This window comes from Microtus oregoni, unplaced genomic scaffold, assembly GCF_018167655.1.
Source record: "Microtus oregoni isolate MIOR12 unplaced genomic scaffold, Mior012 000025F_ref0000491, whole genome shotgun sequence".
NCBI classification, from domain to species: Eukaryota; Metazoa; Chordata; class Mammalia; order Rodentia; family Cricetidae; genus Microtus; species Microtus oregoni.
Genome location: NW_024543084.1, coordinates 25,539,668 through 25,564,177, shown reverse-complemented (window position 1 = coordinate 25,564,177; position 24,510 = coordinate 25,539,668). Strand labels below are relative to the sequence as shown.

The 24,510-nt window shown below is 50.5% G+C and overlaps 1 protein-coding gene across 17 annotated transcripts in view; it reads left to right on the top strand.

The window, feature by feature from the left end:
• Myo9b (myosin IXB) overlaps window positions 1–24,510 on the top strand; it is an 88,138-nt gene that overhangs the window by 471 nt on the left and 63,157 nt on the right. For 16 of the 17 annotated variants that reach the window (XM_041674148.1, XM_041674143.1, XM_041674138.1 and 13 more), the window contains exon 2: window positions 19,532–20,426. In XM_041674148.1, the coding sequence (XP_041530082.1) occupies window positions 19,587–20,426 (840 nt within the window). In that variant the 5' untranslated portion in view covers window positions 19,532–19,586. Of the gene's footprint in view, window positions 1–1,140; window positions 1,212–19,531; window positions 20,427–24,510 lie in introns of all 17 variants that reach the window. The other variant, XM_041674136.1, reaches the window with a different exon arrangement.

The window sequence follows — 24,510 nt, the reverse complement described above, 5'->3', positions numbered from 1 at the left end:
CCTCAGAAAGCCTGAGGTGGGGGGAGGAGGAGGAAAGGGCTCCAGCGGCCCGGGAGATGACGGGGTGCAGCCTCTGGAGGCTCGCCCCCGCCTTCCCCTTCTTGATTCATCTTCTTCCTGACTTCACACCCCGACAGCTGGGTGATCCGCAGGGGCGAATACCAGCGCCCTCTGGGTCTGTCTGTCTCTGCCTTGGAACGCGCATCACTTTCCGCTCCAGAAAGAACTAGCCGGGTTCTAGGGGAGCTAGGGAGAAGTGCTAACGCTCCAAATGGCCGGCCGGCTGGCCAGCGCATCAGAAGGAAGGGAGCCGGGTAGGGTGGAAGCCACCCTCTCAAGAGAGTTGCATCCTTGGACTTAAATGGGTAAAACCCGACATACAGGAAATGTGTCCCCCGGCAGTGGTTGTGAGCTCAGCACCAGGGAAGCACAGCTGCCAGCAAGCTCTCCGTTCTTTTTCTGGGGTCTTCTAGCTCCAGGGCTTCTGAGGGGAGGCCTATCTGCCTCTTTGGTTCGGATGCAGCCCCTCATGTTACAGCTCCTTCCTTCCCTGAGTATTGTCTGGTCTTAGACTCCAGAACCTTAAGATGTCCAGGAATGACCGGAGGTGACATGGACAACTGAAAAGTTGTCAAAGGCCCATCTGCTCCTACAAGGGCCTGGAACTGCCTAGTTTTGGATGGCATGACTTTCTTCTTTCCCCTCCCCCAATGCTAGGATTCCCTATCTGCTGTGTGCTTGCAGAAGAAAACCAGGTTTAGAGTTCCATTTGGTACAAAATCTGAATATAAAAAAAGTCTCAGAGACGTGACTGCCCTATTCACTTCTGGAATGTTCTGTAAGAAAGCTCTCATCTTAGCCTGCCCTAGGGCACACTGCTCAGTCATGCCTCTTGCAATGTCAAAGACTGCTTGGGTCTGGAGACCCCAGGGAGGACCTGAATCTTCCTATGCCAAGGCCATGTGGTTTCCACTGTGCACCCAGAGCATGTGACTGCGTGGGGGTCTCCTGGAAGAAGTGCCCTGTGTCTGGTGTCCTCCTCTGCAAAGTAACCGGATTGGTCTGTGTCAGCTTTTTTCAAGAGCTGACCCCACTTACTAACTTTCGTGTTTCTGGTACATACCCTTTGGTTTTATGCAGCCCCGACTTTCCTCTGTCTCCTGCATTGCAATCCTGGGCATGGAACTTAGAGCCTTACACATACATGCTGGGTAAGTGTTCCACCATGGAGCCATATCCCTAGCCAGGTATCCAGTGTGCTTCTTGCACAAAGCACAAAGCTGTGGCTTTGACCTCCTGGTTGGGTAAAACCCTCTCTCAAGTCCAGCTGGTGACCGTGTGGGTCAGTTGGACTCCTGGCTTGACACCCTTCCTGACAAGACCATGAAATAGTGGCTTCTCTTCCCTCATCTCTGGAGTGGCATGTGCTGGATGGGTCCAAAGTCTGCCAGAGCAAGAGCCGGTTGTGCCAAGTGCTTGGCTGCCTCCTGAGAGCAGAGCTGAGACCTTCTTGTGCCTCAGGGACAACTACTGTCCCTTTCCATAGAAAAAATGATATTCCCATCGGGCAGCTGCGCAGAGTGATAGGCGGCATGGGTTATCAAAGGGGCAGAACTGGAGATCGAGGTTTACGATGAGGGAAGTTCATTATATATCCTCTGAAGAGGTGGCTGATCCCAGCCACACCTGGGAAGTCATGTGAGTGATGAACCACAATGACTGGAGCAGAGACCCAGTCGCAATGGGGTCTCTGCTTTTGTTTGTCTCAGCTGTCTATTCCATTCAGCCACCAAGAGAGGGTCTTTGTCCTCTCAAAGTAGTGCTAGCTTTGGAGCTAGATCCCTAGACTCTGTAGAACCAGGGAACATGGCTGACCGGCTAGGTTCATGTTCCAGCTCTCGGCACATTCAAGGCCCAGGCATCTCCAGCACCACAAGAGAACAAAAAGCCAACAAGTCCTTGATCCTCAACCCTCTACAATAGCCCTTAATTCAGATGTGGCTGTCAAACTGTTGTGATATTTGGTGTGGGGTCATTCTTTGGCTGCAGGGCCACCTTGTCTACCCTGTGATGCTGTAGCATCCTTGGCTCACATTATCATGAGGGTGGTGACCAGAGATGATGACAGGTTGTGTCATGTGGAGTGAGCCACATGGAATGCACCCAAGGTGAGAATAGATGCTGTGTGTGAAATTATGGCTACAGCCCCTCCTGGCCTCAGTGCTTCTCCCGGGCATTTGCAGGAGTTGGGGGAGAGGTGGGGAGACCTTGGATGCTAATTCTGCTAGCTGCTGGGTGGGAGGAGGGATACCCTGGAGGAACCAAGGCAGGTGGGCCCCATGAGGCAGCCTGACAGGCACAGCAGGGCCATTGTCTCTCTTGCCATTGTATCACCACTGACCTGAGTTTCTGGAGTCTCTGTCCCCATCTGGGAACAAACTGTCACTTTTCTTGCAAGATTAGCTATACCAGACTCCAGTATCAAAGGTTGTCTGATCACCATGCCTCTGATAAACGGCATTATCTCCTCCATGGCCCAGGTCCCCAAGGTCCTCATCCTTTCCCACACTGTTGAAGTTCTTTTGGGGTTTGTGTCTTTGTTCCTTGCTGTCCCCTCTCTTTCTGCCTGTTCCTTTTGACTCCTCTCACCAATGACCGTGACATAACTGCTTACTTCAGTGGGGGAAGGTCGTCTACTCTGGAGCTCCTCCAGCTAATGACCCTCTCTCAGATGTGCACCCCTCCCCATGTCCCACCTGCCAGGCCTTTGTGTCTTTGAGGTCCCCAACCCAGCTGTGCCAGGCAGCCCCTGCCCGGCCCACCATTCAGACAGAGCAAGACAGGCCCTTCTCTTCTGCCCTCGTGGTTCCCGGAGGGACAGAACAAAGGGCCTTGTCTCTGTACTGCTATCCACTTTGGCTGGGAAAAGCCTCCACTATTAGGCACGTTGGAAAAATGCAGCCGATGAGCTCGGGATCTGCTCATTTCCTAGTCAGGGATCCCTGAGAAGTGATTCAGGGGTTCAGCCTGGAGGACTGTGCAGTGATGAATAAGCTGGCAGAGTTGACTCATGTAGATCCCGGCTCTGCAGGGTGTCATACGCACAAGTGTGGACGTGTGAGGTGGAGTCAAGCTAGAGACAATTCTGGCAGTCTTGCGTCTGCCACAGACTAGATGGACAACCCACAGGCCGTCATGAGGTTCTGAAGGCCAAGAGTCCAAGACCACATACAGGCATGGCCGCCTCCTCTGGGGTTCATGGTAATCTACCCCAGGCTCATGGGTGGCCCCATCGTCCCCCTTTGTCTCCTGTCATCTTTCTTTGAGCTTGTCTCTATGTCTTTTTTTTTTTTTTTTTTTTTTTTTTGAGACAGGGTTTCTCCGTAGCTTTTGGTTCCTGTCCTGGAACTAGCTCTTGTAGACCAGGCTGGCCTCGAACTCACAGAGATCCGCCTGCCTCTGCCTCCCGAGTGCTGGGATTAAAGGCGTGCGCCACCACCGCCCGGCTTTGTCTCTATGTCTTAACTAGGAGGACACTAACCACACAGATGAAAGTTCATGTTGGGGATCTCGCTTCATTTTAATCGTCATTGTAAAGAACCTTGTTTCCTGATGGAGTTGTCTTTAAAGTCAGAGGTGGGGATCTTGGAGTGGCCTCACGTGCAGTTTCAGCAGATATGCTGAGACAGGAAGGAAGATCCTGAGTTGAGACCAACCTGGGCTGTAGAGCTACAGTTTCAATGACCAAAAAGTAAAAGTAAGCATCCTGGGCTTTAAGAATTGAGCTCATGAGCAAAGGGTGAGGGCGTCTCGGCCCTTAATGCTGGATCAGTGACAAACTTGGTTTTCAGCCAGTAGAGGGGAGACAGATCATCCCCCCCCCCCCCCCCGCACTGTGTTCATCCAGTTCCTTCTCTGTTGAATAAACACTTTAAGGAATGAGTAAGTTGGTTGACCACGTCAACTCTGGAAAGCTCCTGGTAAGGGAGGGTTCTGGATTCTACCCTCTTATGTTCACAGTAAATCCAGAGAGGCTGGGATTCTGTCTGGAAGGAGCTGGTGATCTTTAGGGACTTTTGCGGAGAGGGATTGCCCAAATTGGCCTTGAATTCCCAGTCTTCCTACCTCAGCCTCTCAAGTGCAGGATGACAGGTTTTGAACCACCATACCTAGCCTTTTGGTTTTTCAAGACAGGGTTTCTCTGCAGCTTTAGAACCTGTCCTGGAACTAGCTCTTGTAGACCAGGCAGGCCTCCAACTCACAGAGATCCGCCTGCCTCTGCCTCCAGAGTGCTGGGATTAAAGGTGTGTGCCACCACCATCTGGCTGACACCTGGCTGGCTTTCTTTTGTGGTTTTCAAGGGGCTGTGAGTGCCCGGTAAGGGGCCAGGTGAAATTTATAAACAGCATGAAGTGGGATGCCCTATTCATATCATTTCTGTGTCACGGAGAACAACATCCCAAAGCTACTCCATCATGGATCAGCTACTGTCTGAGACAATTGGTTTAAAGAAGCTTCTGGAAGGGTTTCAGAATCTTTCAGTGAGAATGGAGGGTTGACTGGGAGCCAGGCTTGGAGTTAGCCCTTGGGGACAGTGAGGGGAACAGGAACTGTTTTGTCTGTGTAGTCAGGAGTTCATACCCTGGCAGGAGCTGTGAAGGTGTCCAGGGGCAGAACACTTGTTTCTAGAGCCAGAGGGAAGGCTGGAGATATGACTCAGTGGTTAAAATTGCTTGCTGCTTTTCCAGAGGACCAGAAATATGTTCCCAGCAAGCCACTGTGGGCAGCTCACAGTCACCTGTAACTCCAGCCCTAGGTGACTCTGATGCCGTCTTCTGCCCTCTGCAAACACTGCAAACTCAGTATAAGTCCGCACAGACACACATAATTAAAAATAAATAAGCTCTTATGGAGACCAGGGACCTTGGAGGTAATAATGCTGCTTCCTGAGCAGCAAGGCCACAGCTGTGCATCAATATCAGCACCCAGACCTGGGTTCTTCCTACCGCCCTTCCCAGAGTCAGAGCCACCTTCATCTGTTCTTGAATGAGTGAAGCCAGTAAGGGACTCCCCTCTCTGTCCTTAGGTCCCTGGAACTTCCCCAGGCACTCATTTCCTGGTGAGGATGCTGGGGTCCCTAGACTTGGCTTGGGATGGTGACAGGATCTCCTTGTCCACAGAGATGGAATTTATCGGGGTAGGTAGGCATGACTGTGGAAAGGAATTGTGAGCACCTGGTCCACTGGGGACTTGGTCTGACTTTCCTCATGGGCTTAGCAGGGAAAGACAGGTTGGAGGTGGAGTGTGGACTCGGCCACCGAGGCAGGTGGTTATTTCTTGAGGTCACTGTGTTTACGTCCCTTTGCTGGATCTGTCATGAGTCTTGTGGGCATGGGGAGGAGCCAAGCTACCTTCTCCTGTACCCCTGAGACTCCAGGGCCCCCCTGAACTGTGTGGCAGTCACTCCGTGACGTTTGGGGATGGTAGTTGTTCTCTATAGCAGGCAGTGTTCCGGCCTTGGTCTGTGAGGATTCAGTGACACCATTCTTCCTGATGACATTGTTCCCTGAAGACACTCAGCCCAGTGGCAGTCACTGATGTCATGAGAGACACGCTTTCCACACTACCTGTCCATGCTGGCCCTAGGGCCTGGGCTTTGTTTGGTGACATGAGTGCCACCGAGCTCCCACGTGGATAGGTTTCTAGTGGGTTAGGTGGTGTCACCAAAGGTATACACAAGGGCAGGGCTTGTGGTGCTGGGTCCTGGTTAGATCCCTTCTCACAGGTCACAGAGGTCCTGCTGGGTCCTGAAGGTGGAGTCCCTGTGGACTTTGGAGGAAACTGGACAGGAGTTTGTTACTGTTAATATTTGGGATTTTGTTCTCACTGTTGGAACCAAACCTGGGTCCCTGCATGCTGGGCAAGGGCTCTGCCACAGCAGAAGACCATTTCCAAATCCAAACTCGTAAATTCTCCCAAACCTGGAACTTTCTGAGCCACTCACGTGATGCCATGGATAGAATATTCCTCATGCGGCATCATGAGATGGATTGCCATCAACAGGCTGACCGATGAATGGCAGGGTTGATGCAGAAGCTTTTTGGCTTATAGTTGGGTGGAATCATCAGCATGACTTTTTTTTTTTTTGAGAGCTAGACTGCTGGCCTGGAACTTGCAGTCTTCAATCTCCTTTGTAGCAATCTTCTGCTTCAGTTTCCCAAGTACTGGGATCACAGGCATGTATGCCAAGCTGCCTTTCTTTTTTTTTTTTGTATTTGTAAATGTTGTAAAATCTAGAAATATCAAAAATCTAAAATGCTATGGTCCCAGGCATTTCCCACAGAGGATTCTTGACCTTTAGAAACATAGGAGACAGTATTTTTTGAGTTACTACTTCATTCTCAGCCTGAGGCCCAGACCCACATAGCCAGTGAGATGGAGAGTCCCATGGTACGACATCACTGGGGAGTTCCCACACAGAGAGCCGTTAGGCTGGGGAAACCCACTCAAGAGCCTGACACTAGGTCCCTACCACTCTCAGGGCCTTAGATGATCCCAACGACAGAACCTTAATTGGCCTTACCTCCTAGACTGTATATAAGTCAACTGCCCTTCAAAACAAGTTGGGAGCCTGGTCACTCTGAGGCAGGAGGGTTAGGAGCCTAAGGCCAGTGTGGACTCCATGGGAGGACCCTGTTTCAGTTATCAAATGTGTGTTGGGGGGGGGGGTGAGTGATTTCCTGCCCTCCCAGGGGCCCTGCGACTGGAGTAAGACTTAGATGTCTCACCAACTTTAAGCAGCAGGCAGGATGTTGGTGTCTTTCAGGTGGCTCTGCTTCTGGGACCTAGTGTTCAGTGGTCTGTGGAAATTCTAGAAAGGGCCACAGAGATGTCTGTTCTGTGCATGGGACCTGTCTGCTTCCCAGTGTGCTTTGCCTTTATTTTGCAGCCTGTGAGGCATGGGGGATGATCCCAAACCTACTCACTTCTAGGGCCTGTGCCCTGCCTTCCACCTGCACCCAGAGCTTGCCTGCTTGTCATAGGTCTGACATCTGCCACTGTAAGCTCCCCTGACACCTGCAGAGACCACTGCATGGGATCCTGCCTTGTCCAGACTCTTATCAGTTCCCACAGTGTCCCTATCGGACACATGCGACTGTCTAAACTCCTTCCCACATTTGTAGGGCCTCAGGATCTGACCATCCTTCTTTGACTCATCTCACGTCCGTACTGGACCCGTTTCCTAACTAGCCACAGCTGGCCTGTGCCCTCACTGCCCTCACTTGGCACCTGCCCCCATGCTCCTTGTATGCTTGGCTCCTTCCAGTTGTCTCCAGCTCTGGTTGCTTCCCTGCATTCCTACCTCCCAATCCCAGACATCCACTATGACATGTGGGTTTGTGGGTCTCTCTACTCCTCAGGTGTTTGAGACAAGTCGTTCTTTGCTGTGGTTGTCCTGACACTGGAGGATGCAGACCAGTGTTGAGGCCCCTGCTCCATCTATACCAGTACCACCCAAGTAGTTGCAGCTAAAACTGGTGCTGAGCTTATCAGTGATTAGGTATGCCAGGGTGCGTAATGACTGTGGGAATGTGCCTTTGTTCTACTTGAGTGTCATTCACCTGCCTCATGGCCACATTCTCAAGATAGTAACCCAATACCAGACCCTGGGGACACTGGAGTGGTGTTCATTGACTGGAAGAAGAGGACACAAGCCTGTCATTCCAGCTTTGGGGAAAATGATATAGGAAGATCAATAGTTCAAGACCATCGTGAGCTACAGAAATTCTGCTTCAAAGAAGACAGGCAGACCAGGATGCGAGTTTAGTTGTTGGAGAGCCTTCCTAAGGTATGCAATAGCATCATGTAAACATGCCTTGACAACCAGACAGGAAGGAAGATCATGGTGAGTGGGAGGCCAGCCAGATTATACGAGACCTTGTTGAGAGAGAAAGACAGACACTGGCTTTTCAGGACATAAGCGGGTAGACCTCAGGCAGGGAGAATGCCTTGAGAAATGGGTGACAGAGTCGGTGGCAGATGGTATTTAAAGTGGCCCAGTTCATACTTCTCCATGGTACCTGATCCTCAGATGTCAAGAGTGGCCTCAGAAAGGAAAAATGGCATGTTCTGAGTTCTGTTGTGGAGTTAGGGGAGACTCCACAGGGCCTTTGCACCATGTTCAAGCTGGAGAGACAGAAGGCCGCAGCCGCCTGCAGGGCTTGCTGGCAGCAACCCAGAACCATTGCATGTAGAACACCCCATGTCTCCTCTTGGGCACATAGGTATGGATGCTAGATTGCCATGAGTGGCCACAAGCCAGGTGGCTTAAAACAGCAGGGATGAAACTTTTGGGTTCTGGAGGCCCAAAGTCCCGAATCTAGGAGACTGCCTTCTTCAGAGGCTCCAGGTGGAGGCTCCTTCCTGCTCCCTCCAGGATCTTGGGCTTGAGTGGCCTATGGCTCAGATCACATCCCAGCAGTCTCCATCTCTGCCTCCCTTGAATTTGTATGTTCTTTTTTTATGTCCTTATTTGAGACAGGGTCTTGATGAGTAGCCCTGCTGGTGTGAACTTCTAGACCCCTTGCCTCAGTCTCTCCTGTGGGGTCAGCCTCGGGGCTCTAGCTCTATAGTAGTAGAGTGTTTGCCTGGTGTGTGCAAGGTGATGGGTTCCATTCCCAATGCTGAAAAGAAAAGAAAACCCCAAAACTTGAGTGTATTCACAGCGTACAGGGGAGACTCCCACATCATACAAGTGCTGTGTGTCCATGTCAGCCCTGTGTCTTCTGAGAGTGCCAGACATTGTTTTTAGGGATTGTTCTATCTTCCTATGATATCTTCTCACCTCCTGTTCTGTCGAGATTCCCTTCCCAAGTAGCTTCATACTCCAAGGTTCCCAGGGGGTGTGGATCCCAGCGAGCAGTCCAGACAACTTCCAGCCTGGCCAATGGTGTCCTCCATGCTGGCTCACTGAGAGCTCTAGGTAGAAGTTGCAGACCTCTGCTTTGCCCCCATGGCCCTTGGGCATCCCGATATGTGACCCTTCAGCAATGTCTGGGCTACAAGACACCTATAGTTCTTCTAATATTCCATGCTGGACTTTGGCTGGAGTCCAGGCAACTCATGATACATTTCTAGGGCCACCTACACTATTTTTTTTCTTTATTCTTTGCAGTGTTGGGAATAGAAACCAGGGCCTTGTGCATAGTAGGCAAGTGCTGTAGCAATAGGCCAGGCCTGCAGCCCTTTGCTGGGGTATTCTAGGCAAAGGTTCCACCAGTGAACCCTACCTGCCCCCAGCCCTTCACTCTGAGGTTCTAGGCAGGGATTCCACCCATGAACCATGCCCCAACCCATCTCCACTTGGGGGAGGGGGGAGTTTTTATTATGAGATCCTATTTCCTATCACTGGACCATCTCTCCTATAAACTGAGCAATGAGGTGTTCTCTCTCTCTCTCTCTCTCTCTCTCTCTCTCTCATTTTTTTCAAGACAGGGTTTCTCTTTGTAGCTTTGGAGCCTGTCCTGGAACTTGCTCTGTAGACCAGACTGGCCTAAAACTAACAGAGATCCACCTGCTTCTGCCTCCCGAGTGCTGGAATTAGAGGCGAGTGCCACCACCACTGCCTAGCATGAGGTGCTCTCTTAACTCCCAACCTCTCCTGTGCATAGTATTGTCTTCTGTCTGGGGCTGGGACCAACACTGGAACAGGGCTGTTCTGTGGCTCCTTGGCTCTGATCTTTGCAACTGTCAGATCAGCTGGTTTCAGCCATTCATCAGCGCATTTCGGATCCTTCCAAATAGTAATTAAATAATGGGTGTGGTTCTGCATGTCTGTGATCCTAGCCCTCTAGAGCGTGGTTCTGCATGTCTGTGGTCCTAGCCCTCTAGAGCGTGGTTCTGCATGTCTGTGGTCCTAGCCCTCTAGAGTGTGGTTCTGCATGTCTGTGGTCCTAGCCCTCTAGAGCGTGGTTCTGCATGGCTATGGTCCTAGTCCTCTAGAGCGTGGTTCTGCACGTTTGTGATCCTAGCCCTCTAGAGCGTGGTTCTCCATGTCTCTGATCCTAGCCCTCTGGAACATAGTTGTGCATGTTTGTGGTCCTAGCCCTCTAGAGGTTGAGGAAGGAGAATGGGCTGTTCCAGGCCAGCCAGGTCTATATAGCTAGACCCTGCTTTTATGGGGGGGGGGGGCAGTGTGCTACACACACACACATGTATGTACACACATACAAATACAAAAGGAAACTAAGTGCCACAGGGAACTGCGAGGGACCGTGGGTAGTGGATCCCCCACTGCTCAGCTCATCCTGCCCTAATGCCAGCCTTCTTCTTTTAGCCGGGGAATGATTTCACCCGCCAAACACGTGGCTTCAAATTATGGCCTTATATAAACTAGTCGGCCGCCCTGCTCTTTGTGGGGCCCCATTCTGCCTTCTCTAGTGAATTCCAAAGTGGCTGCCAGAATGTGGCTCTGAGCCTGGCTTTTCACGCAGGAGAATTGGCATGCGTGGAGCCTGAAGAGTGGCTGCCTGTGTTTAGCCGAATCCCAACACTAGGGCCTCATGGTGTCCTTGCATGGGCCAAGAGTTGGTGTCTTCTTTGAGTCTGGATTGCTGACAAAAGCTTGGTGTGCACATGGAGGTGTGTGTGTGTGTTGAATTCATGTGCTACATGTGTGCAAGTGTTCGTTCATGCGGAGCCCAGAGCAGGCTGTCTCTCTCCTCTGTCCTTTGAGACAGGATGTGCTGCTGTTGGGTGAGGCTGGCTGATCATTGCGCTCTTAGGTTCCTCCTATGTCTATACCACCCTCGGATGCTGGGTCACCACATGCAGCCAGGCTTGAATTTTTTTGTTTTGTTTTATTTTAGACAGGGTCTTAGTTTGTAGCTCTGACTGACCTGAAACTCACTACCTAGACCAGGCTGGCCTCCTCCGCCTGCCTCTCCCTCCATTGTGCTGGGATTAAAGGTGTCACCTGGCTTTTCACATGGGCTTGGGAATTCAAACTTTAGTCTTCATTTTTGGGTAGTGAACGTCCTAGAGGCCAAGCCCTCTTGTCAACTGTCTTTCAGGTTTTAGGAGGCATGCTCAGGCCAGGTGTGGTCACTCCTCTGTGCTAGGCACACTGAGGAGGCTAGAGGAGGATCATGTGCTCTGGACCAGTCTTGACTGCAGATTGAGACTTGGTCTTAGTTCATGGGAACATTCCAATTTATATGCTGCTAGCTGTGATGTTAGCAGAGACACAGTATGCTACAAGCACATGTGTGCATGTGTGTGCACACGTGTGGACATTATCTCCTTTGAGGGCCATTCCACATCCCCTAAAGGGAATCCTTTAACATAGATATTCTCTTCCTAGCCCAGGACAGGCACTAATGTCATTGATGTGCCATCCTCTGTGCAGTGGTCTACCTGAGAGTTTCTCATTGACGACTCATGTACCACATGCCCTCTCTAGTCTGGCTGCCTGCCCTTAGCATTGTGGCTAATTTATTTATTTTTTATTTTTTTTATTTTTGGGAAGGGCAAACTCACTATGTACTTAGACTGACCTCAAACTGGTGGCAATCCTCCTGCCTCAGCCTCCCAAGTGCTGGGATTGCATTGTGAGCTAGGAAGTTTGACTGCAGCATGGTGTTTTTGAGGTTTTTCCACACTATTGCATGGACCTGAACTTTATTCCGTTTTGTTGCTGAGTAGTATTCTGTTGGGTGGGAGGTCCACATTCTACTAACCAGTTTTGTTTCTGATGACTCCCCTTGAATGATCTACCAGGTTGATTTGATCTGACAAAAGGATTGGTGTGTGTGTGTTTGAATGTGTGTACTCACTTACATATTAGCAACTTGTATGGTACGTGTATGTAGATGCCAAATGACGATGTCAGATGTTTTCCTCAATTGTGCTTCACTTTAGTTTTCGAGGCTGGGTCTTTCATGGAACCAGAAGCTACACAGTTGGCTAGCCAGACTGGCCAGTGAGCCTGGAGTCCAGCACTGAGTTATGCATCTAGTACCACTCTTGGCTTTGTCTTTTTATTTGTTTTTTTTTTTTTTGAGTCAGGGTTTCTCTGTGTAGCCCTGGCTGTCCTGGAACTTACTCAGTAGACCAGGCTGGCCTCAAACTCAGAGATCCACTTGCTTCTGCCTCCTGAGTGCAGGGATTCCAGGCATGTGCCACCACTGCCCAGCCCATCCTTGACTTTTTATGGGGGTTTTGGGATCAGGACTTGCTTTGTGCATGACACATGTTCACTGAGCCATCTCCCCAGCCCTAAGGGGATTATTTTTGTACTAATTTTTGAGAAACTGCTTCTGACGGCTTGTTTCTTTTTTCCCCTGCTTACGTGTGTGTGGTGGGGAGCGTAATGGGGTGGTTGGTACTTGAGGAAGTCAAGCACATTAGCTTTTCAGTATTTAAGAGCTAAGAAGCTGGCATGGTGGCACCTGTCTTTGATTCCAGCAGTCCAGAGGCTGAGGCAGTGTAATTCCAGGCCAGCCTGCACTGCACAGTAAACCTCTTATGTTTTTCTTAAATAAATAAAAAAACAAACAAACAAAAAAACCCACTTAACAAGAGAGAATTACCAGGCATGGTGCTCACACTTGTAGTCCTGAGGCAGTAGCATTTCCTTTGAGTTTAAGGCCACAGACTGTGACTCTTGAAGTAAATTAATAATAAGGCGAGACAGAATATAGTTTCTCAGGACCTACTGTCCAAGTCTGCCCTGCAACCAAGCTGTTTTCCACAGGGAACACAGACAGTGGCTCATGGTTCCATGTGTGCACACCCGGGGATTCTCAGGGTATGGGTTTCACATCCACTTAAGACAGGATGTTGGGCCACAGCTTGATGAGCTTCCGGGTCCCAGACTCTGAACACTGCATGAGGTAGGTGTACCGGAAGTCACAGAAAACCAAGTCCCCTTGAGAAAGATGTCATGAAGCTATAATTATTGAAACTGTGACTCAGCAGTAAAGTCCCTGTCTAGAATGCCCCGTGAGGGGCTGGGGGCATGGCTCAGAGGTGGAGTTCCTGTCTAGAATCCCTCATAAGCGACTGGGGACATGGCTTGGGGTGGAGGAGCCCTTGCCTCCTAGGATCCCCCAGTGGAGGCCTGGATCTCTCTCTTTCTCTCTGTCTGTCTGTCTTTTTTGTTTTTTTGAGACTGAGTTTCTTTGTCCTCGAACTCGCCCTGTAGACCAGGTTGGCCTTGAACTCATAGAGATCCACCTGAGTGCTAGAACGAAGCGCGTACCACAACTGACTGGCTAGATGTCTCTTTTTTTTTTTTTTTTTTGGTTTTTTCGAGACAGGGTTTCTCTGTGGTTTTGGAGCCTGTCCTGGAACTAGCTCTTGTAGACCAGGCTGGTCTCGAACTCACAGAGATCCGCCTGCCTCTGCCTCCCGAGTGCTGGGATTAAAGGCGTGCGCCACCACCGCCCGGCCTCTAGATGTCTCTTAATGTGTCTTTGTGTCTCTATCTATCTGTGTGTATAGGTTTTGTTTATTTTTTGAGCCAGACTCTCACTGGTTTTGAAACCCTAGGCTCAAGCAATCCCCCTACTTGCACCTGTGGGCTGCTGGACTCTGGTTTGAATGTGGGTATAGTGCTCCCTTCAAGCAGAATTTTTCCTCTTTGCATCAGTATGCACCTGGGGAGGATGGCAAGTTGCCAGGGGCTCCCTAGGCCGATCCCATGGCAGGGATTTCCCAGGAAGCAGGCAGTCCAACATGGAAAGAGGTGCTATCTAAGGTACAGTCTCCTTACCTGTTGTTAGCTGACTTCCATCCCCTCTGCCCACAGCCTGGCAGAGCATCAGGCATCTTGGGCAAGAAGCCTTATCAGCTTTCTTCCAGTTTGAGATGGGGCTTGCTGAGCAGGTCCTGTTAGCTGTCCCACGAACCGCACTCATTCCTGCCTCTGAGAGGGCAGTTTCTGAAGCAAGGGCCTGAACTGGGCATAGATGGCCCAGCCTACAACTACAGCATGGTCAGAGGGACTCAGTCAATGGCTTTGGGCAGGACAGGTGGCAGTGCTCCAGGGACTAGCCACACGCCATCAGTAGGCCCTGCTGGCTTCTCTCATGGGAGATGGTCCCTGTTAGGGATAGTGGGTAGGCACCATTGTAACCTCTGGTCTTCTATATCTAGGAAGTTAGGAAGTCTGGTGACAGTCTAAAGTTGGCTTGTACCCAGGGGTCACCTCCCAGAACACATGCCTTAGGAGGGGTGATGGTCTCTGAGCCTGGCTATGGGCATATGGGTGTTGGACATGGACCCATGAGTGAATACATGCAGACTCGTATGTGCAAAGATGTGGGGGCTTGGGTGCACAGGGCATATGTTTTTATGTGTGTACTCGTGCATGTGTTGTGCAGATGAACTTGTGGGCATGTAGACACCCTTATTGGTACTAGTGGGTCCACAAGAAGTGTGCAGTCAGGTGTCATTTGACAGATTTTTTTTCAAATGCAACATCATTAGCCTTTTCTGTCACTTTTTTTTGTTTGTTTGTTTGTTTTTCGAGACAGGGTTTCTCTGTGGCTTTGGAGCCTGTCCTGGAACTCGCTCTGTAGACCAGGCTGGTCTCGAACTCACAGAGATCCGCCTGCCTCTGCCTCCCGAGTGCTGGGATTAAAGGCGTGCGCCACCACCGCCCGGCTTCTGTCACTTTTTTAAATGTCACACAGTGGACTGACCCAGCTCACCATCATTAGGTGATGTGTTATGTACAGGACCCCTGTGGTATCCACAGGGCACCTTTAACTAAAAGTCCACACGCAGTGAAGGACAGTCGGTATGTGAGTGCTCGTGACTTGATTAAGGTATAGAATTGCACTTTGAGTCGCCATGTTTCTCACCTAGACTGCTTTCGCCCTCCAGGCATCACCTGAAACATTCTATAATTGACTCTTAGAGTGACCTGAACTGCCAGGTGAGCGTGGCTTCAGCCCCCCCCCCCAGCCCCTGCTGCACTAACAGCTCCCACCCCTGCTCTTGCTGAGTGAAACAGGATCTCTAGCTGTGTCCCAGGCTGACCTCGAGCTTAGGATCCTCATGCCTCAACCTCGAAAGTGCTGGGATGCCGGGCGGTGGTGGCGCACGCCTTTAATCCCAGCACTCGGGAGGCAGAGGCAGGCGGATCTCTGTGAGTTCGAGACCAGCCTGGTCTACAGAGCTAGTTCCAGGACAGGCTCCAAAGCCACAGAGAAACCCTGTCTCGAAAAAACCAAAAAAAAAAAAAAAAAAAAGAAAGTGCTGGGATGACATGTGTGCATTAGCAAGACTGTCTTTTTATTCTGTGGGGTTTTGTTTTCCATTTTATTGGTTGTATGTGTTGCATGTTGTGGCAGTCACAGGACAACTTGTGGGAGTAGGTTTTCTGCTTCAGCCACAGGTAGGTCCTGGGGATTCAGTCGGGTTGTCAGGTTTAGTGGCAAGCACCTTTATCTGCGGACCCCAGGCCATCTTCAGACTCGCATCGCCTGATTTCCCAAACAGTCTACAAAGGTGTGATTGCCTCACAGGAAGCCATGTGTGCCATTTGTTTGGTTGTGGCATGAGCCTAATGCTGTGACCAAGGTCAGAGATGCTCGGGTCTCCTCACCCTCCTTATTGCCCCGAGACTGCCTGTCAGCTACGGTTTAGAGAACCTTGTGGATGTGGAGTGCATGGCCTGAATGCTTCTGTCTTATTGAAGTGAAGCCGTGTAAAATTTACCACTTGAAAGTGGACAGCTCTCCGGAGGGTAGTGGTTCATTGTTGTGCGATCCTCACAGCTGCTCATTCCAGAACCTGTCCATTGCCATGGAAGACACAGCACTCTGGCCTCTGGCAGCTTCTGCTTTTCTTCCTGCCTTTCTGATTGGCTTGTTCTTGATATTTCTTGTCAGTGGGATCACACACTGGATATCAGTGTTGTTGTCTATTTCTTTGTTTGTCATACATACTAGGCTGTTCTTAAACTTCTTACATAATGAAGGTTGTCCTTGATCCTCCTCCTTCTACTGCCCCAGTGTTGGGATGGCACGTACAACTGCCTTCAGGTTATAGTTTAGAGGATGGAACCCAGGACTTTTACATACATGTTAGGTTGTTGCTTTGCCAGGTGACTAATGCCCCATCATGTTTCCTGGTTTTACCCATGTTCTGTCCCAGTGGAGCCTTCCTTTTCACGGCTGAGTGGTATTCCACATTTTACTTAACCCTTCATCCATTGATGAACATTTGGTGTGTTTCTGCCTTGTAATGCGAGCCAGTCTGTGTGCATTTGTCTGCTGGGATTTGAGTTTCTTTGTTGAGTGCTTTTGGGTCTAGGACCAAGAGCAAATTGCCAAGTCTGTATGTACTCTTGGCAGTGTTTTCACACTGCAGTGGCTGCGTCTTAGGAAGTGGTAGAGGCTGTGTGCTGTGCCGCAGTTGTTCCTCCTCTGGCTGTGGATGCTGCAGTGCTGACTGGTTCAGAGCTCTTGGGACCACACTGCTGTAGCATTCACCTGCCTCCACTTTATTTCTCCAGAGAGATTTACGGGGGGGGGGGGGGGGGGGGGGGAGGGCAGAAGGGGGCGGTGGGAATGCCTGGGATCTGCTGGAGTGATGCTTAACATTTAAACAGACTTCCAGGGGCCAGTGAAATGGCTCAGCACGTAAACAAACGAACTTGCTGCTTGCTAAACCTGATAACCCTGAATTTAATCCCTAGGACCCACATGGTAGAGGGAAGAACTGATTCCTGCAAGTGGTCCTCTGACCCCCACATGTGCACATGGCCCAGGTGCATACACACAGTAGGAAAAGGTGCACAACTTTGACCCCAGTCCACAGCAGGGAGAGCACAGGCAGAAGAAGGCCTGTAAATTGAGCCAGCTTGGTCTTCATAGCAGGTTCCATGGCGCCCAGTGCCTCATAGTGAGACCCTGTCTGAAAAGACAAGCTAAAAACAGAGCAACAACAAAAGTGTGTGGCCTGGAGTTAGCCAATAACACAGTGTGTCGTGTGCCTCTGTGTATGTGTGTGAGCGAGCATGCACACGTGTAAGTGCATGTGTGTGCGCGTGTTTGCACTGCGTGTACTCTTCCCATGGTACACAATCACAGGTCAGAGGCCTTTTGGGAGTCAGTTTTCTCTCCTTTCCTTTCCTTTTTTTTTTTTTTTGAGACAGGATCTTGTGTAGCCCAGGCTTGCTTCCAATTTACTATATATCTGGGGCTGGCTTTGAATTTATCCTCCAACCTCTCTCTGCCTTACAGATGCCACAGCAACAAGCGTGTGCCACCCCAGCCAACCTCTGCCTTGTTTCTGGGTACTGTCTCCCATTTCTGCAATGCTGATACTGTGTACCCCAGGCTAGCTGGCCCTTGAGCTTCTTTGTGGCTCCTGTTTCACTATCTATGGGACTCTGAACTACATGCATGCTCCAACATATTTGGTTCTCTGTGGGTTCCAGGGTCCAACCCAGTTGTCAGGTGTTAGCAGGCATGTCTACCCTCAGGGTCACCAGCTGTCTGTCCTGAAGACAGTAAACCATGTCTAGATGTCTTTATTTTTTTTTTATTTTTCTTTTATTTAGTGTGTATGGGTATTTTGCCTACATATATGTCTGTGTACCACATGCGTGCTTAGTGTCCAAGCAGGCCACAAGAGGGTGCTGGATCCCTTGGAACTGGGGTTGCAGATGGTTGTGAGCTGTCATGTAGTGCTAGGAACTGAACCTGGATCCTCTGGAAGGAAGAGCAGCCAGTGTTCTCAGCTGCTGAGCCAGCTCTGTGGCCTCCATTTCTAAATGTCCTAAATACCAAAGACAGTGTCAGGGTTGTGTGTGGACTTGGAGTAATGATAAGAAGTGTCTACATGGAATTCGCATATGTGAAGTTTTCTTCAGATCTTTGTGGATCTCTGTGTGTGGCTGGGTATTTGAGGGTTTGTTTCCTGCTGTTTTGAAATACTGGGTGTTGAAGCCCGGTAGGCTTGTGGTGCCGAGTCACACTTCTGCAAAGTCAGGGGCCAGCAGAGGGCTGGAAGTGACTGAGGTAAATACCATAGCCTTGTTAGGGCTTAGTTTCTGGCCATACCTCCTCCCCCAGCCCTCTTCACTTTTTATTTTGAGACACAATCAAGCTGAGTTGCCAGGGTGACTTTTTGTTGTTGTTGTTTCAAGACAGAATTTCTCTGTGTAGCTGTGGCTGTCCTGCAGTTCACTACGCAGACCAGGCTGGCTTTGAACTCACAGAGATTGACCTGCCCAGGCTGGCCTTTTATTCAAATCCTCCTGCCTCAGCTTCCTGATAGTTAGGGTGACAGGTGTGTGCTGCCAACCAGGTGTACTTATATCTATTGAACCAAATATTTTATTTTGGGGACCTGAGGCTAGAACACAGGAGCTCAGGACTACCAGGGACGTTTCCCACCACTGAGCTGTACCTTGACCTCAAGTGATCCATATTCTACCAAAAGATGGCTCCTTAGTATCGTGGGGAAAGACCTGAAGTGAAGCTTGTGTCTTGTCTGCCTTGAGCATTTTCCATGGTGCTTCTGGGAACTGTTGCTGTCACCTTGTCATAGGGAGCTTCTTTCAGCCTTGTCCCTCCTCATGCTTCACAGCCTAGGATCCCAGTGCCAGTGCCATCCCTCGACTGCCTGTCTTTTAGGCTTTTGCGGAGTCACACTTCTGCAAAGTCAGAGGCCATCAAACATCTGGAAGTGACTGCGAGGTAAATACTATAGCCTTGTCAGCCCTTGGTCTCTCTTGTGACCTTGCTTTTTTGGTGTTGTAGCAAAAGTGGTCACATACAGTATTTCTGCCTTGGAATAAAACTTTATTTATCAAAACAGGCAGTGAAGACTACCACACCCCCCTTCTATTGGCTAGTCTCATGAACAAACTCCTCTTCATCCTTCGGAGCCCCTCTTTCAGGTTGCTACTCCCTTTTAAGGCTTCTCAGCTCCCTAAGAGAAATCCCTCCTATGTTTCATTTACTGTTGGGGTTGCAGACCAGCTTCTCCTGCTGGCCTGAGTAAAGGCCTCATTGTCTTCAGTTGGTGCACAGTGGTCTTATGCACTTGACTCATACTGCATTTGTGTTTTTTTCTGCAAGATACCAGGCAGGCTATTATCGGCATCTACTCATTCCTTGTTCTTGCATCCTACGGGAGTAAACGTATTTTGTTAAAAATAATATTTGCCAGGGTTAGGGCATGGCTCGGTGGATCCCCTGCCTAGATAGAATCTCCCAGCAAGGGGCTGGGGTCGTTCTCAGGGGTGGAGTCCCTGCCTAGAATCACACACCCCACTTCTGCCTTCATACTGTGTCATAACTCAGGGATATCTGTCCCTTCCCTACCCACAATAGGCTCTGGGTTCCATATTTGCCATGAAGAGAAGAAGGTAAATAAATGGAAGCACTTGAGTCCTCACTCTCAAGACCAGCAGATTGTTTCTGGTCTGAGCTGCCTGCTGGGTTCTGTTGTGGGTCTGGCGCGGTTTGTGCCAGGTTGGTCACCATGATAATCTTGGTCTTCCTTCCAGCTGTCGGGGGTGCGCACCCGCTGGTGAGGCATGCTGAGGCCAGGAGGCCGACAGAATGAGTGGACACGAGGCTGGCAGCACAGGCCGTCGGCAGCAGGCCACCTACCACCTGCACATCTACCCACAGCTGTCCACCACTGGGAGCCAGACCTCATGCCGTGTGACCGCCACCAAGGACAGTACCACGACCGATGTCATCCGAGATGCGGTGTCCAGCCTGCGCCTGGATGGCTCAAAGCACTACGTGCTGGTGGAGGTGAAGGAGTCAGGCGGGGAGGAGTGGGTGCTGGATGCCAGCGACTCGCCCGTGCACCGTGTACTGCTTTGGCCTCGACGTGCCCAGGATGACCACCCGCAGGAGGATGGCTACTACTTTGTGCTACAGGAGCGCAATGCCGATGGCAGCATTCAGTACGTGCACATGCAACTGCTGGCGCAGCCCACAGCCGCTCGGCGCTTGGTGGAGCGTGGGCTGTTGCCACGGCCACAGGCCGACTTTGACGACCTGTGTAACCTGCCAGAACTGACTGAAGCCAACCTGCTTCAGAACCTGAAGCTGCGCTTCATGCAGCACAAGATCTACACTTATGCGGGTAGCATCCTGGTGGCTATCAACCCCTTCAAGTTTCTGCCCATCTACAATCCCAAGTATGTCAAGATGTATGAGAACCAGCAGCTGGGCAAACTGGAGCCACATGTGTTTGCTCTGGCAGATGTGGCCTACTATGCCATGCTGCGCAAGCGTGTGAACCAGTGCATCGTCATCTCAGGCGAGAGTGGCTCTGGCAAGACACAGAGCACCAACTTTCTCATCCACTGCCTCACAGCACTCAGTCAGAAGGGCTATGCCAGTGGTGTCGAGAGGACCATCCTAGGTGCAGGGCCTGTGCTGGAGGTGAGTGGGGGGGGGGGGTGAAGCTCAGGGTTTTCTCACCACTCACTGAGCTGTGCGAAGCTGGGTCTCCATCTCAGAGTGCACTGATCTTGCACGGGATTCACATTTCCATACCAAGCAGCACACACAGAGAAAGTGCACACATGTTCTGGCTTTGGAGGGCAGGATTGGGTGAGACATTCTGTGTATCTGGGGTGTCGGCCACTCCTAGTGGTCTAGGCTCTGGCACTACTGGGATGAGGTTAGAGGCTTAGGATGTGAGGGGAGCCGTGAGCTGTGCATTTTGCCCAGAGGCACTTACAGAGGCTGCTAGTGATCTGCTTGCTTAGGGAGGCTGCAAATCCTCTGGCTCAGCCAGGCCTGACCTCAAGTTCAAGAGCATCCAGAGCAGGAGAGGAGAATGGCAGGATTCAAATTTCCTTGGTGTTCATCTGCCCTCTGGGTCCTAGACGAACAGGTTGAGCTCGTGTTAAATATCAGAGGGCATTTCAGGACCATCAGGGAGATGATGCCAGGCTGTACCTTGCCAGACCCTGTAGCTTATGCCTCCTGTCCGAGGTCCCCATTTACCAAATTCCATAGGAGCTGTTGATGTGTCACTGCGGGCAAGCCTTTGGGCATGGGCTAGCGTCTGCAGCCCTGGAGTTGGGTCCCAGGCCCTGCTCTTCTCTCTTTTTTTAATGCTAAGCTTTTTTTTTCTTTTCTATGTATGTGTCTGACTGTGTGTCTCTCTGTGTGTTTGTGTCTTTGTATGTGTGCATGTGGGGGGGGGGGGTAGGGTTGCTTGCATGTGTGTCGACATCTGGTGCCTGCAGAAACCGGAAGAGGCATCAGATCTCCTGGAACTGAGCTATGAGCAGTTGTGAGCTGCCACATGGTGCTGGGAATTGAATCTGAGGCCTCAGCAAGAACAGCCAGTGCTCTTAACCCCTGAACCATCTCTCCAGTTCTTCTTGCTCAATAGGCTTTTAAAAGTCAGTTTATTTTGTATGTATGTGAGTGTGTGTGTGTGCACAGTGCACATGTGGAGGTCAGAGGACAACCTTCTGGGGATTGTTCTCCCTTCATATGAATCCCAGGGATAGAACTCAGGTCATCAGGCTTGGTATCAAGTGCTTCACCCATTGGCCAGTGGATTTTACCTTTTTTTTTTTTTTTGACACGGTATTACTGTGTAGCCCTGGCTGTCCTAGAACTCACTGTATAAACCAGGCTGGCTTGAATTCACAGAGACCAGTCTACCTCTGTCTCCTGAGTGCTGGGATTAAAGGCCTGTGCCACCACCACCTGACTGATTTTTTTTTTTTCTTCAAAGCCATGTCAGCAGGTAACAAACTTCTCAGAAGTCGCCTCTCACCTCCTGCCTTTAGTTCATGGCTGTTGTGTTGTGCTCATTGTAACTGAAGTCAGTACTAATGTATTGTCCCTAAGCCTGCAGCATATCTCAGGGCTGGGTCTTGATGCACGGGGACACGAGTGTGACACCTTTGGCTACTACCTTAGTGTGGTGCATTGTTCCACCACCATGGGGACCTGCTCTTCTTCCTAACCCCACCGTCACCTGGCAACCCCTACCTTGCTAATCCATTTGTGCCTAAGGTTCCTCTGCCTTTTGTAACTGGGGAGCTCGCTTTTTTTCCCCTCACTAAGTAACATCCTCTGACAGTTGATCCTCCATATTGCAGCTCTGTCTCCAGAGCCAGCTGACCGTAGACCAGTCTGTGTGGGGCTGGGGTGGCTCTCAGCAGAGTGCTTTCTTCACTGGCACAAGGATTTAGGTTTGACCCTATGCTGGGCGTGGTTGTGCACCTTTGTAATCCCAGCATTGTGGGCAGAGACGGGAGGCTGGGGCTCTCTAGCCAGCAACGCTTGAATAAGGGGTTAGCTCCAGGCCAGGGAAAGACCGTGTCTCAGAGGAGGTCAACAGAGTTCCAGGGGTGTGGCAGCCAGATACCCAAGCTGTGCACAGATATTAAAAGGTAAATGGAGTTGGAGAAATGGCTCAGTCAAAGGCATTTAATGCTCCTGCAGAAGACCAGAGTTCAGTTCCTAGCGCCCACATGATGGCTCACAGCCATCTGTAACTCCAGGTCCAGGAAATCTGGTCTCCAAGGACTCCTGTACGCATAGTGCATATAAACTCATGAAAGCAACCACACAGAACAAATAAAATACATAGGGAATCTTAAAAAACAAAACAAAAAACAGAAATGTAGGGGCCACATTTGGTCTGTATTGATCAGGCAGACTTCTCTGTCATTGTCCCCAAGCAGGACCGTTCTGGATTCTCATTGGAGATGGCAAAAAGGCTACAGGAGGTTATGGCCTGGGGTGTCTTGAACTAAGGCTACTCCCACTCTGGGAGTGCCAAACAAGAATGGATTGTGACCCTGACGTGGAAGGCTTCTTTATCCTTAGGGTCCCTGGAGGAAGGGAGGTGGGGGTGGGTAGCCCCCATTGACTTATGACCTCTTGACCACCCCCTGCATAGAGAGCTGCTGTTTGCTCTGCAGATTTGATGCAGTTGCTTTTAGCCTGCTGCATTCATCTGGGTTCCTCTTCCTCTCAAGATCATTGCAGACCATTGTCTGAGGTCACAGGACTCAGCTGTGCACCAGCAAGGGTGATGTATTTCTGCTTTCTCTTCCACAACCCTTAGTTAGTTCAGTGCCCATGTCTCATAAACTTAAAAAGAAAAAAAATCCAAAACACCACTGAGTAACAGATTAAGTTTTCTAAGCCGAGTGCTATGGTGTGCATCTCTTGTCCCGGTACTTGGGAGGTGGAGCCAGAGGATCAGGAGTTTAGGATCATCGTTGACTGCTTAGAGTTTGAGGCAAACCTGGGCTACATGAGACCCTGTCTTGAAGAGAGAAGAGAATTTAGGTTCTCTTTAGAGTATCACGTTCCCAACTTGTATCAGTCCATCTGTGTGGATCAACTATCCCTTCCACAAATAAAAGTCTCCCTCAGCCTCAGTTACCAACAGTGAGCCATGATCTGACGTAAGAAATGGCAAAATCCCCAAAGAAGTCATTTTTAAGTTTTAGACGGGTCTTGTTGGGTATGGCACAGTGAGCTTCCATTACATTTTGCAATGTCGTGACATGAACCCCTGTGCAGTGGTGCTGTGCTGTGCATGTGGTTCTCGCGATGGGCACTAGCTGCCTTGGTCACAAGTGGTTGTGGTATCTTGATGATTGTGTTCATATGGCCCTTGTTTGCCTTACTGATGGCAACAGAGGCAAGAGTGGTGCTGTTGGTCACTTGGAAACTTCAAGTAGAACCTGCAGAGCCCTTCCTTGAACCGAAAAGGCAAAAGTTCAAGGAGCTGACCATGAAGAGGGCAGGTGGCTAAGTGAACTGTTGTCGTTGTGAGGTTCCCATTCCAGGGTGTTTTGTTACAACCACAGAACACAGATTCCTGCAACCCTGTTTCCAAATGAGATCACACTTCCAGGTCCGACCACTGTGGCCCCTATAGACTAACCACTGGTGATACTCAGCGACCAATGACCAACTTCATAGTTGTCTTAGGACCTGTCTTTTCTCTTGAGCTGGTGAAGCCATTGCCAGCCTCCTCATCAATTGCTTAGGGATGCTGGCATGACACTGGCTGTCGTCGCTGTCAAGCGCTTAGTCACTGGTGTGAGCCAACTACCACTCCCACTAGATTCCTTCTTGGAGCCTCAGCCATGGATCAGCCTGACCACTTCTCTCTGGCAGTCACTGGCTGGGGAGGGTGGTGGCCTCGCTGGGTTCGAGGTGAACTAGAGCCAGTTCTGGGGCTGAGAGTCAGCATGCTTCCCAGGGTACCCATCAGCTTGGGGTTCCCATGCTCAGAGCTCAGAGCTGGCCTTCTCAGCATGGGCATTTCCCATGTCTGGTGCCAGGTCCTTCTCTACAGAGTGGGCAAGCTGTACTCTGAGGGCATCAGCTAGTATTGCAGCCTCCATCCACCACATGTCAGGAGTGCTCCTGTAGGCATAACACCAGAGTGTCTGAGACCTGTCACTGTCCCGTAAACGAACACTGTCCCTGCCCACGTGAATACTGCCCATAGCCATCCTGGGAGGCAGAGAAT